The 14,915-nt window shown below is 44.3% G+C and overlaps 1 protein-coding gene across 2 annotated transcripts in view; it reads left to right on the top strand.

The window, feature by feature from the left end:
• The window catches only part of slc5a10 (solute carrier family 5 member 10), a 146,271-nt gene that overhangs the window by 23,299 nt on the left and 108,057 nt on the right, over positions 1-14,915 (top strand). For both annotated transcript variants that reach the window (XM_068056510.1, XM_068056509.1), the window contains exon 6: positions 4,630-4,735. In XM_068056510.1, coding sequence (XP_067912611.1) covers positions 4,630-4,735 — 106 coding nt within the window. The remainder of the gene's footprint in view (positions 1-4,629; positions 4,736-14,915) is intronic.

Below are 14,915 nucleotides of genomic sequence, written 5' to 3'. Positions count from 1 at the left end.
TTAACATATCTTTGCTCCATGACCTTCTGGTCAGCTATTCTGTGATCTCGTCCTATCTACACCTTCTCCTTTGTTATCTCTTGCCCCACCCCCTACTTTACTTGCTTATAACCTTTTACATTTCTAATATTTGCCAGTTCTGAAGAAGGGTCACTGACCTGAAAAGTTAACTCTGCTTCTCTCTCGACAGATGCTACCAGACCTGCTGAGTATTTCCAGCATTTCTTGTTTTTATTTAAGGCTGCATAATGGCTCCAGTTGTGTTTGCCATCTACTTTTCGGACCATGCTCTTGTATGCACTCAAAGATCTCAACATAGCAGTACGCATTCAGCTCAAGACAGGCGACAGCCTCTTCAATCTGAAAAGACTCAAAGCCCGCACAAAGACCAAAGAACAGCTACTAAGTGAAGTCTTGCTTGCCGACAACTTTGCTCTCATAGCACACACTCCGGAGGACATCCAGCTGCTTGTTAACCGCTTTGGTCAAACCTCAGAACGCTTAATCCTGCAATAAGTCAAAGACAGACCTTGTACCAACTTGCCCCTGGCCACAAACAACAAGACCCCATAATCACAATCAACATTACACCCCTTATCTCAGTTCAGAAGTTCTACTATCTTGGGAGTAAACTCTCCAACAACATGTTGGATGGTAAAGTTGCCTATCACCTGGCAAAAGCAAACTCAGCATTCGGCAGGCTCACCCACAGGCTTTGAAGTGACCATGGAGCCTGTCTCAAAACAAAGATCAAAGTCTACCAGGTAGTGGTTCTCACATCACTTCTCTATGACTGTGAGGTATGGACAACCTACCGGCATCACGTAAAGCAACCAAATGCATTCCACCTTCGCTGCATAAGATCTATCTGCAATATCAAGTGGCACAACAAAATCCCCAACACTGAAGTTCTTGCAAGGTGATGCGTATCTGATATGGAGATCATACTCATCAGAGCTCAGCTTTGCTGGGTCGGCCATGTGATTCACATGGAGGATTCCTGCATTCCAAAGGCAGTATTCTACTGCCAGCTGAACATGGGAGCCCCCACCGTAGGAAATCCCAAACTTAGATACAATGACATTCTGAAAGTCGATTTCAGAGCCTATAGGTTGGACCCCACTACATGGAAACAAACAACCATGGACAGATCCACAAGAACGTAAGAAATAGGGGCAGGAGAAAGCCATTCAGCCCCTCAAGCCTACCCCGCCATTCAATAAATCATGGCTGATCTGCCCAAATGGAGAACTGTCTGTCATCAAGCAATCTTAACATTTCAAGAAAACAGAGTCAGGTCCCTACAGGATAGGGAAGCAAGTCACAAAGCCAGTGCCTTCATCCACCCCTCCAACAGTGACTTCATATGTAATATCTGCAATTAGATTTGGTTTAATATCACATATGAGACGACACTGACCTAGACAATGAACAACCAGTCTCCTTGCTGAACACTCATCTGTCAAAGTGATGGGAGAATCCATCATCTCTTGACTTGTTGAAGACTGCAGTTAGACTTCAAAACTTTAACCAGATTATGTTAAACATCTGGTAAGAAAATTCTTTTCCTTCCTACCCTAGTGCCACACACCAGTGCCTTCTGCAGAGAGTAGGCATATTGTCAGTGTCAATTACATTGTCAGTTTCACTGTGTATCTTGTCAATGGGACATGTGTTGAGAGCAGGTCAGGGTGGCTTGCCTTAGGAGGCAGAACTTTTAGCCCCCACTGATGCTGGGAACAAGGTGGGCATGCGCTAAAAATAGCACCACCAGCCGGCATGCTGGATCTCCGGCTTCATCCCGTCCTGAGCCATTTTTCTGGAGGCGGGATGGGGGGAGCGTCATGGCTACCCATCCGCAATCAGCGAGTGGCCAATTGAACTAATTACAGACCTATTGAGGCCAACCAAGATTTTCCAGTCGGCCTGCAGGTCCCCGCAGTCGGTGGGGGACAGTTTGGCTGCCTGGAGGTGGCAGACTTGAGTGGGGGGGGGGGGGCGCGGTTGGCGGGTGGCAGCGTCCAGGCAGGCTTAGATGCACCCACTGCCTGCCTGGGTTCATCAGTGGTCATAGACCGCCCTGTGGTGCAGTTCCCCCTCCACAGTGGTATCCTGCTGCTGTTTTCAGTCTGCAAGGTCTCCTATTGGCCCACCAGCTTGTAGAGCTCGCTCGCCATCCTTAATTGGCCAATTCATAGAAAATTACAGCTGAGTGACTGTTTCCCACATAGTGCAGGTTTCTGACCCCCATTTGAGCCTGACGGCGGATCCTGAGGCTTGCAGGAAAATCCTGCCCCATGGGTTTTCCTATTACCTGGTGTGGAACTGATCTCCCTCATTACTTTCTGTGCCTACCATACCACTCTCACCCCTGAGTCAGGAGGTTGTGTTCCACTCCAGAGACTGGAACCTCCTCATCCAGGCTGACATTCCAGTGCATTACCGACGGAGTGCTGAACTCTCAGAGGTGCTGTCACTCAGGTGAGATGTTAAACCGAGGCCAAGTCTGCCCTCTCAAATGGATGTAAAATATCCCACAGCACAATTCAAAGAAGAGCAGAGGAGGTATATCTGGTGTCCTGGACAAAATATATCATTCAACCAACATCACGAAAGAAAAGATGATCTGGTTGATATCTCATTGCTGTTTGTGGGAGCTTGCTGTGTGCAAATTGGCTCCCATGATTCTTACATTACAATAGAGACTACACTTCAAAAGTATTTTATTGGCTGTGAAGAATCGCTTTGGGACGTCCTGAAATCGTGAAAGGAGCTATATAAATGCAAGTCTTTTTTAAATGAAGTTGAGCCACTTCCATTTTGAGAATTGTCAATGAAAACCACTCTAGACAGTCCACTGATATCCAGTACCCATTGTTCTACCGTAAGGTCGAATCGCTTCTTAGTTCATTAACAATTTCTTCAATTTCCTTTTGTGATATTGAGCAAATTGCTTTGTAAGAACTTCTGCAAGATTAAAAATTGTTAAATTTATGGAACGGCCCTGAAAACACCAGGAGCTGAGAGATTTGCACGTGTGCCTGCTCTACCGAGCAGATGGCAAGTAAACATGTCCAAAACCGGCAAGGTCTTTTCTGACATTTGCATATTGGGTTCTAATGAAGTCATCTGAACCCAGCTGCAATTTTTACTGGAGGCCTGATCGGAATAGTGGGCAGTGACTTTCTTGCTCGGCCCACACAGCATGGAAGTGAATCTGAACCAGATTCATATTAATAGATATGTTGGCCTCCCAAAGCACACTTCTGTTATTCTTCTTATTGCAAAGGGTTTTATATATCTACGTTTATGATTAAACTCTTCTTGTACCAGTATTGATGTCCAAACATGCCATTTGAAACATGTTGCTTCAGCAGATTTTCATGCCTTAACTATTAATCATGGAGGCCCTCTGGCTAGTTTATCTCAAGTCTGCCTTTAGCACAGGAGATTATAAGGATTTGCTTTCTCAATAGTATGTCCAAGTGATCAAGGAAAATAAATCCAGGTGCCAAAGACAAAAGCAGACATTAAATCTTAGAAGTTAGTAGAAAGTGTTGGTTCAGGGTTCAAGAAGTTTCATTGACTGTGGAATCTGAAATACTTTTGATCAGCTCTTTCTACAAAACATACAGAGAGTCTGTTCCATAACAGACAGAGAGGAAAAACAGTACAGGACAATGCAATGCTGACAATGATATTGAATCATTGAATGATATAGCTCAGAAGAGGCCATTCAGCCCATTGTGCCTGTGCTAGCTCTTTGGTAGAGCTATCCAATTAGTCCCACTCCCCTGCTCTTTCCCCATAGCCCTGGAAATGTTTCCCCTTCAAGTATTGATCCAATTACCTTTTGAAATTTACAAGTAAATCTGCTTTCACCACCCATTCAGGCTGTGCATTCCAGATCACAACTGCTCACTGTGTATAAAAAGTTCTCTCATATCACCTCTGGTTCTTTGGCCAATCACCTTAAATCTGTGTCCACTGATTACCGATTGTTCTGCCAGTGGTAACAGTTTCTCCTTATTTATTTATTCAAAGCTATTCATGATTTTGAACACTTCTGTAAAATCTACTCTTAACCTTCTCTTTTCTTTCACGAATAATGTCAGCTTTTCAAGTCTCTCCACATAACTGCAGTCCCTCATCCCTGGACACATAGCACCTTTTAATGTAGAAAATTTACCCAAGATGCTTCACAGAGGCGTAATCCAAGATAATGGATGCCAAACCAAATGTGGGGATGTTACGAGGTGTGGCCAAAAGCTTGGTCAAACAGAAGGATCTGAGAAGAAGAGAGGGAGGTAATTCCAGGGTGCTGGCTTTGTAGCTAAAGGCATGGACACCAAAGGTTGCACAAAAGACCACTGTGGGAGGAAAGGTCTCCTTCTGTATCTATAGTTCTGTAGTTCTATGGAATGGAGACTTTGAGGGGTGCTATAGGGCTGGAGGAGGCTACAAAGATAAGAAGTGTTCCATATCCTCCTTAACCTTTCTAATCTCCTTTTACAATTTCTTCCTCCATCAACTGTCACAACTTCAGTCCACCTGCACAATCTCTCGTCTTTTAATTGCAGCAGACAATGCAGCGAGCAAAACAATAAAATATCATTTTTATCTCCCCAGACAGACCTGTACTCAGGAGCCTTGTTTGTGCAAGTGTGCCTTGGATGGAACCTCTACCTCTCAACGGTTCTGATGTTGGTTGTCACAGCTCTCTACACCATAGCAGGTAGCAAGCCATTGGACTGCCAATGTACATCTGCTAGAAATCTGAAATGTGTTTTTTTTTAATTGCTGGAGGTTGACAGTAGGTCACCAGGACACTGCTGTTAGCATCCAGAGGGTAAAACCACAGGGGCATTAAAGAAATTGTGCTTTTTAAAAAAATTCTTTGAACACTTTTTGTCTATTGGTAATTGGACAAGGGAGAAATGAAAGGCTATTTGATTGACAGTCAAGAGCCATCCAATCAGGTAATGAAGAGTCTTTTTGCTTTCCAATTGGTGCGGGAAGGTGGGACTTGTGAGAATGGATGTGTTGGGCGACCAATAGTGGGAGAGTGGGGATGGGCGGTTAGAGGTAAGTGGTCATGTGATGACATCTCCAGTCATATGTCCAACCAGGGTTGGCAACTCTAGAGTAGGTGTGATCATGTTGGTCTTAAGCAATTGATACTGTTAAAATTCTCATCTATGTTTTCAATACCCTTCATGGTCTCGCCCCTCCCTGTCTCTGTAACTTCCTACAACCCTCCATAATATCTATGCTCCTTCAATTCTGGCCTCTTGCTCATCCCTGATTTTAACCACTCCACTATTGGTGACCGTGTCTCCATACACTGAGGCCCTAAGCTGTGCAATTCCCTTGCTAAACCTCTCCGCCTCCCTTGTCTCCTTATAGTGCTCCTTGAAACATATCTCATTGACCAAGCTTTTGGTCATCCACCCTAATATCCCCTTATGTGGCTTGAGGTCAAATTTTGTTGGACAACACACCTGTGAAGCACCTTTGAACATTTTACCATGTTAAAGGTGCTATATAAATGCAAGTTGTTGTTGTTGTTATCTTACAAGTGAAACATTAACCCCTCTTTACGCTTTATTATTGCTGACCTGGATTTGGAGACCATAAGCATATAATGCCAATGTTCCAAACTAGCAGTACTGATATACATCAGTCTGTTCTAAAGTTGTTTTTGGTTTTATCCTTTTCAGTAGCTCCAGCTCACAGATATTGTACTCAGTTAAAATCCAATTATAGCTTTATGAGATACATACAAGTCTCCAAGAGTGGTTATTTCATGGCAACAGTAATTACTTGTCTGTTTGGTGTCTAATTACAGAGGTAGATTTTCAAAGCAATCTTATAATCCCTGTGATGATGAATAGAAAAAAGTACTTTCTCCGTCAATTTAAAACACTGAACTAAATCTGTCACCTGAATCTATTGTTTGAAACTGTATTTTTTGCCAAATGTTTGTGTGTCCAAGAACCCGAGTGTGATTGTCCTCTATCTTGATGTGTTTGGAATTGTAGAGAAGTGTTTGATTTTTTTTTGTTAGTAGTTTTATATCTCAGTAGGTGGTAAAGTTACAGGCAATTTGGCACCAAAGTAGGAAAGCACATCATAGGAAAGTGATATTGAATGGGTGGAGCTGAACTCATAGTCAGGTAGGGCTGTCGGGGGTTAGATATTGATAAACTCCAGGTGATGCTACCCTTAGTTACCTGCCCAAATTTGACTTGGTGTCAATTTTTTTCTGATTATACTCCTGTGAAGCTCCTTGGGACATTTTAAGATGTTAAAAATGCCATATAAATGCAAGATGTTGTTGCTGATGATGTAGGAACAGAGGAACAGGAGTAGGCCATTCAGTCCGTCAAGCTTGTTGAACTGACGGCGAGGCATCGGCCGTCTCAATTTCTCTGCTCCCCTCACTCTCACCTCTCTCCCTCTGAACTGAACTTGCTGCACTCCAGTCTCTCAGGTCTAACCCCAACATTGTGATCAAACCTTCAGACAAGGCTTGTGCTGTTGTTGTCTGGTGTACTGACCTCGACCTTGCAGAGGCTGAGCGCGAACTTCCTACCTCCCTCTGGACCATGATCCCACCACCAAACATCAAGCTACTGTCCACAGGACTGTCACTGACCTCATCTCTTCCAGAGATCTACCCTCTACATCTTTGAACTGATAGTCCCATAACCCCAGACAGCCCGCTTTTACCTCCTTCTTAAAATCCACAAACAGGACTCTCCTGGCAGACCCATTGTCTCAGCCTGTTCCTGCCCCAATGAATTTATTTATTCCTATCTTGATTCTATCTTTTCTTCGCTGGTCCAGTCTCTTTCCACCTATATCCGTGACTCTTCTGACGCCTACGTCATTTTGACAATTTCCAGTTTCATGGCCCAACCGCCTGCTCTTCACTATGGACGTCCAATCTCTCTACACCTCCATCCCCCACCAGGATGTTTTGAGGGTTCTCTGCTTCTTCCTTGAACAGAGGCCCAACCAGTCCCCATCCACCACCACCCTCCTCCGCCTGGCTGAACTTGTTCTCACATTGAACAACTTCTCCTTCAACTCCACTCACTTCCTTCAAGTTAAAGGTGTTGCTATGGGTACCCACATGGGTCCTAGTTATGCCTGTCTTTTTGTGGGATATGTCGAACATTCCTTGTTTCAGTCCTACTCAGGCCCCCTCCCCCAACTCTTTTTCCGGTACATTGATGACTGTATCGGTGCCGTTTCCTGCTCCCGCCCGAAACTGAAAAACTTTATCAACTTTGCTTCCAATTTCCACCCTTCTCTCACCTTTACATGGTCCATCTCTGACACTTCCCTTCCCTTCCTCGACTTCTCTGTCTCCATCTCTGGGGATAGGCTGTCTACTAATATTCAGTATAAGCCCACCGACTCTCACAGCTACCTCGACTGCACTTCTTCACACCCTACCTCCTGTAAGGACTCCATTCCATTCTCCCAGTTTCTCCGTCTCCAATGCATCTGCTCTGATGATGCTACCTTCCATGACAGCACTTCTGATATGTCTTCCTTTTTCCTCAATCAAAGATTCCCCCCCACTGTGGTCGACAGGGCCCTCAACCGTGTCCGGCCCATTTCCCGCACCTCTACCCTCACCCCTTCCCCTCCCTGCCAGAACCGTGACAGGGTTCCCCTTGTCTTCACTTTCCACCCCACCAGCCTCCACATCCAAAGGATCATCCTCTGCCATTTCCGCCACCTCCAGCGTAATGCCACTGCCAAACGCATCTTCCCCTCCCCTCTCCTGTCAGCATTCCGAAGGGATCATTCTCTCCACGACACCCTGGTCCACTTCTCCATTACCCCCGACACCTCGTCCCTTTCTCATGCAATCGCAGGAGGTGGAATACCTGCCCTTTTACCTCCTCTCTCCTCACTATCCAAGGCCCCAAACACTCCTTTCAGGTGAATCAGTGATTTACTTGTACATCTTTCAATTTAGTATACTGTATTCGCTGCTCACAATGCGGTCTCCTCTACATAGGGGAGACCAAACGCAGTTTGGGTGACCACTTTGCTAAACAACACCTCTCAGTCCGAAAGCATAACCTCGAGCTTCCGGTTGCTGGCTATTTCAACACACCCCCCTGCTGTCATGCCCACATTTCTGTCTTTGGCCTGCTCCAGTGTTCCAGTGAACATCAACACAAGCCCGAGGAACAGCAACTGATCTTTCGATTAGGCACGCTACAGCCTTGCGGACTGAATATTGAGTTCAATAACTTCAGAGCATGACTGACTTTTTTAAAATATTTCACTTTTTAACCATGTGCCTGTTTTTCATGTAGTCAGAGCTGCTCATTATTCCACTATTAACACTCTGTCTGGAAAAATGCTTTTTGTCTTTCACCACAAGCATTAACACACGCTTTGCCTTTGTCCCAGGACAGCTTTGTTATTTAATCTCTCTTCTGCCCTATCAAACACCTTCCCCTTTGTTCTCTCCCCTACCGCACCCCCTTCACTTGCTTAAAACCTAATTCTTTTCTAACCTTTGCCAGTTCTGATGGAAGGCCCAAGGCCTGAAACGTTAACTCTGCTTCTCTCTCCACAGATGCTGCCAGACCTGCTGAGTATTTCCAGCACTTTTTGTTTTTATTTTGCTCAGCCCTTCATTCAGTTAGAGTATGGCTTATCTGTACCTTAATTCTATATACCTGAATTCATTTTGTAACCCTTAATACACTTATCTAGTAAAAATCTATCAATATTGAAATTTTCAGTGGACCTCCCCAACCTCTGGAGCATTCCAGATTTCCATTACACTTTGCGTGAAGAAGTGCTTTCTCACATCACTTTTGAAAATCCTAGCTCTAACTTTAATGGTATGCCTCCTTGTTCTGAACTTTTCCACCAGAGGAAATAGTTTCCCTCGATCGACCCTATCAAGTCCTTCCTGTCTTCATTTTTTTAAGAGCCAGGATTCCTGTAGAATACAACAATTTCCACAAAAATGGGAGAACTGTATGCATGAACAGTCCGTATTTTGTATCTTTAACGTATAGTTAGCAGGAATGTCTAATGAGTTATTATTGACTTATGATTTTAAAAAAACTTGACAGAAGTACCTTGTAAGTCAAGCAACAAAAACTTTCCAAACTCCGGCAAATGAATTGAATTCAAAACCATACAATTGACAACATTTTACATTGTCCATTATCCTCAACCATTACAAATTCAGGAATTAAATACTGCCCACTCCCTTCTAACTGGTTTTTCATTATTTTTATTCACTTGTTAGTGAAAACGGATCAATCTCAGTGTGGCAGAAAGCTAAATCATGCAAATAAAACAGTTGTAATGTTTTTTTACAAAAGAACCTGCGTGTATTCCCATGGTTCAGACGTGACTGTATAGATAGATGATTATTATTTTAGAATGAACAATGATTAGAATATAGCTATAAACCACAAAGCTATACACTGAAGAAATTTGTCCCCATTTCTTAATGGGACCGGCCTTTACATGTATACTGGTTTGGCATGGTTGTCAGTAACTATAGACATTGCATATGAGGTGTTGCTGTTTCCATTGGTCCAATCACCAGATGATTACAGCTTTGTGTATTGCAAACCAGGATTAATCATGTGCCATTTGGCGAACAGGCACACCCTGTTATTTTGAAAGTGCACTGGGACATCTTTGCATCATAATACTACGAGCTAAATAAAGGAAGCAGGGAACTTGCATTTATACCGCACTGTCCACAATCTCAGGATGTTCCCAAGCACTTTGCAGCTAATGAACAATTTTTGAAGTGTGCTCACTGTTATAATGTAGGACACACTGTAACCAATTTTCCACGCTGCCAGGTCACACAAAGAGCAACAAAATGAAAGACCAGGTAATCTGCTTTTTTAGGCATTGGTTGAGGGATAAACGTTGGCCACAATACCAGGAACCTCCCCTGCTCTCTTAGATCCGCCCAAAAGGGCAGGCAGGCACTCAATTTAATCTTTCATCTGAAAAATAGCACCTCTGACAGTGCAACACCCCCTCAGTTCCACATTAAAACATCAGCCTAAATCCCCAGAGTGGGTCTTGAACCCACAACCTCTGACTCAGAGGCAAGAGTGCTACCCACTGAGATACAGTGGACAGCTTACAGAGTACATTGGGGAGACCAAGCGCAGACTGGGTGACCGCTTTGCGGAACATCTCCGCTCAGTCCACAAGCAGGACCCTGAGCTTCCGGTTGCTTACCATTTCAACACTCCCCCCTGCTCTCATGCTCACATCTCTGTCCTGGGATTGCTGCAGTGTTCCAGTGAACATCAACGCAAGCTCGAGGAACAGCATCACATCTACCGATTAGGCACACTACAGCCTGCCGGACTGAACATTGAGTTCAATAATTTCAGAGCATGACAGCCCCCCATTTTACTTTCATTTTTAGTTATTTTTTCTTCCTTGTTTTTACATTCTTTTTTACATTTTTTACAATCTTTTTTTGCATTTATTTCATTTCATCTTAGTTTGTTCACCCACTGTTTTTTTCAGGTTTGCACTTGCTGCTGTTCAATATTCAGTGTATTAACACCTAATCTGTTCTAATGCTTTGTCTTTCAACACACCATTAACATATTGTTTGCCTTTGCTCCGTGACCTTTTGGTCAGCTATGTGGCCTGGTCCAATCTAGACCTCCTTTGTTATCTCTTGCCCCACCCCCACCTCACTTGCTTATAACCTGTGACTTTTCTAATATTTGTCAGTTCCGAAGAAGGGTCACTGACCCAAAACGTTAACTCTGCTTCTCTTTTCACAGATGCTGCCAGACCTGCTGAGTGGTTCCAGCATTTCTTGTTTTTATTTCAGATTTCCAGCATCCGCAGTATTTTGCTTTTATATTACAGAGTACATTGTTGTTTGGTGAAAGTTTTGTTGTTAAGATTTTGTTGGTGTTTTCTCCTTTTGTACTTAACATTGTAACCAACTACAAAATGGTGGATTTGAGATGCACCAATTTTGTCCCCTTCCATCTTACTCCACATCCCCAAAAAGACGGGGCTTAATTTGGGACAAAGAGCTGATTGCAAAGACTGTGATTAGCAAGAATTAATCCTCTGACGACAGGATGACACAATGGAGGCATATATTATGGTTCACTCACTTAGGTATGACCAGGGGCGAGATTTTCTGTTTGGGTCTGGGGCCCTGATGTCAGGATCAAATGTGTGTTCCGATCCCACACCCTGTCAGGAATAGACACCCAACACAGTTTTTGTAGGATTGGCCAATTAGTGGCCAGAAGGCACATTCGGCGTCCAATGAAGGATGGCGGGTGGGCTGCTAATGTTGGAGGGCCAAGCGGAGGCCCTCCAGCAGTAAAAGAGTTGCAGCCTGCAGCTGCAGGTTAGAGAGAAAGGGGGCGCTTCAAGTTGGAGGGGCCCACTCGCCACTTTAAAAATTTTTAACAGTAAAAATGGCCACAGCTGCCAAACTACCATTGTAGAGGGGGAATACTCCACAGGGCAGGCTGTGGTCACAGCTGTGGCAATTTTTCATCGTTGTCAGCAGGCGGCTGACAGTGGGGGAGGGTGGCGGTTTAAAAGCAATTTGAAGTGTTGGCTCCCTGGTCTGCCACTGCAGGGGGCAAGAGGCTGCCTCTTTTCCCTGGTCATGTTTTGTCCACTGCAGGGGGCGTGCTGCTGACTGGAAATTTCCATGTCCCAGGAAAAGGGCCTTAATAAGCTGCTTAATTGGCTCAATAAGCTACCCGCCACTCTGTTGCGGACCCACCCCAGCCTCCTGGGAAACGGCCGGGAGTCTGGACCGTGCCAGGGAACCAATATGCCAGCCGGCAGTGGAAAGTTCCAGGCTTTCCCGTCTTCGTACCCACCCCCATCTCACGATGAAAATCCCACCCCAGATTTCTGAAAGTCCTCATTATCAGCCTAGATGCAGACTCTTTCTGGACAGTTTAGACTCAATATAGATAACAGAAGTAGTAAGTCTTTTCCTGATTGAAGAGGTGCAGGGCAGGTGACTGCTAACCTTTATGGGCAGAATTTTCACAGGCTCCTGGGGCCACAGATTGAGCTCGTGGAGAAATTGCTGGAAAGCGATGGGTGCCTTACCTGAAATTTGCCCTCCGTTTCATGCTGAGGTCTAGGACAACAATGTGACTTGGTGGTCCTAAATAAATAAGCCAGCTGCATCTTGGTAGCAGGATAAGACAGAAATTGGTATGTTTTGCACCCATTTTTGGATGTAAAATGGGCGCAAAGAACACCAATGTAGCAGTGGGAAAGTCTACACCAAATCTGTGCGCATCTTAGTCCCACAGCTAAGTTTGTGGGGACCACATTTTCTGCAATACTCTGTTCCTCATCTATCACCAAGAATGACATTTGAGAAATAAATTATGAGGTTGCAGTAGATTTAGTTTAATTTACGTGGAGAACGTGATTTCAAACAACTGAAAAATTATCACTTTAAATAAAATTAGACCGGCCAACGATTACTTGGTTTTAATGCTTTTAGTTTGTGGGCAGTTACCATTAAATGTGTGCTGGTAATATAACCCAATGCTAGCAGTTCCCATTCTGCAGGCAAGACCGTAAAATTATTACCCGTTCGGAAATTTTCTTCTTTCCCCTTTCCTGACAATGACCAACAAGCCTCTAAGTCAGGCATGTGTCAGGCTAGGCCCATCAAACCTCATTTATTTTTACTTGGGAGGGCAAAGACAGGGTAGGAGGGAGAAACATCTCTACCCATCTCATTTTTTGTGGCGGTAGATCTGACTCCTAACATTTTGCTGATGTTAGCAAGTCTGCGGTTAGCAGATGTCAAAAAGACTTGTAAAAATAGACGCTTAGAATTACCTATTGAAAGTACTAATAAATACCTCAGAGCACCCTTGAGTGCTTTCAGGATTCAAGATTTATTAAGTCCCTGAAGAAGATATGCTGAGTATGAGGTAACACCTGAAGCAATATAACTATGATTACAAGGGTCAGGTAGGTGACCTTGACGAATGGCAAAAATTCCCTTCTTGTCTGTCCTAGCCTTTAAATAAAATGTGCAAAGGCTGCTTGAAAAATTACCAGTCTACTCTGCTTCTTTTAGTTGAAATCTGCCATCATTTCTTCAATATATGAAAACAGATTTGTCAATTTGACTTTGTAAAGCCCTTCACCCTTTATACAGTCATTACAAGATTGGGATTTTTTTTTGAATCCTTAGCAGCTTCTCAATTTGTGGGAATGTTGCAGAGGCTGATTCATCTGGATCAGGAGGAGTTGACTGAACCCAGACACACTGAGAACCTACATGCCTTTTACAAGCATTTTTCCTGTGCCGGCAATTGCTGATTCAGGATTTTTAATCCATTTGAACCAGTGACTGGATTTAGCTAATCGGATAAAGGTACAGTTTTTGGCTCCTTTAATGTCATTTCTCTTGCCTTTTTAAAAATTCATTCATGGGATGTGGGCGTCGCTGGCCAGGCCAGCATTTTATTGCCCATCCCTAATTGCCCTTGAGAAGGTGGTGGTGGGCTGCCTTCTAGAACTGCTGCAGTCCATGTGGGGTAAATACACCCACAGTGCTGTTAGGAAGGGAATTCCAGGATTTTGCCCTATGAGGAGGTGAATTACATTACAACCCAACTACACCAATGTAGGGACAGATTGCAAGTACCCTGGTGTGAGAAACCAGAGCTGGATTTTCGACGGACTGCAGAGGTGAGCACAGAGGCGGGAGGGCCCCCAATTTCCTCCTGCCCGCAGCGTGCTGGTTTGCTGGCATTTTCCCACCTCCAGGCCATGTTTGAATAGGCTGGATCAGCTGGTGGTGGAGGCTGCTGGTGACCTGCCAATTAGACCACCCAAAAGAACTATTAATGCCACTCTGCTGACACCGACTGGGATTTTCCGGTCGGCATGCGCGACACCCGCTAAGGCCAAATCCCGGCCAACGGATCGAGGTGGCCTCCCAGAGTGGGGGCCTGCACTCCATCCTACAGTTTAACCCACCCCGCAGAAACGATTGACAGGGGGCCAAAGCTGTGACGGCTGGACATCCTGTAGAGGGATTTCCCTTCCACGATGACAGCTGTGCCCTCTTTGTAATTTTAAATTGTTAAAAAATCTTTGGAGGGTGCCTCTATCTTGAGGCACCTCCTCTTTCACCTGCCTACACCCCTGAGAGTGGGGCTGTCAATCTGTCAGTGTTGAATGGCCTCCTATTGGCCCTCCAGCCTTGGAATAAAATATATTTTTGGAAAAATAAGGGTGTCCCAGGAATGTAAATGTACATTGTAACTATAACCAGTAAAAGCAATTGTAGTGAGGCAGCTCATGTACTTTATTGAAAGAAACTGATCTGTTTGGAAAATTTGAACTGTTGTATAATGTAGTTTTACAAATGTTATGAATAAAGTATATTTTTGGAAAAAAATAATTACCCCTCCAGCCTCGGGATCCTGCCTGCAGTCCTCAATTGGACGGGGATCCCAGAGGTGGTCATTTAATTGGCCGCCTCCTCCAAAATTGCTTCCATGGCCCCACCACCGGCAGTTCCTGGATCCCAACCCAGAATTCACCCGGAGTCAGGATCAGGACCCTGGAACAAAAACCCAGCCCTGAGTGTCACTACACAAGTTCTAAAAATACCTGCATGTATCAATGCCTAATGGGTTAGGACTCAGTGGTGAATCAGTTTGCAATTTAAGGTAATTAAGCACACAGGCCAAGGAAAATAACAAGTTTTAAATTCCAAGTCCTGTTCAAAATAGCTCACCAGTTATCGGAATTTGAACAGTGGCCCATGATCTCTTCCTTTTGAACAAGCTTTTAACAAAGTACTTTGATACTTTGCATTTGATTTCCACGTGAATGGAATCAAGGACTTGCAA

Source organism: Heterodontus francisci, chromosome 24 (genome assembly GCF_036365525.1).
Source record: "Heterodontus francisci isolate sHetFra1 chromosome 24, sHetFra1.hap1, whole genome shotgun sequence".
NCBI lineage: Eukaryota > Metazoa > Chordata > Chondrichthyes > Heterodontiformes > Heterodontidae > Heterodontus > Heterodontus francisci.
Note: the sequence above shows the minus strand (reverse complement) of the source record. Positions and strands in the feature narration are given on the sequence as shown.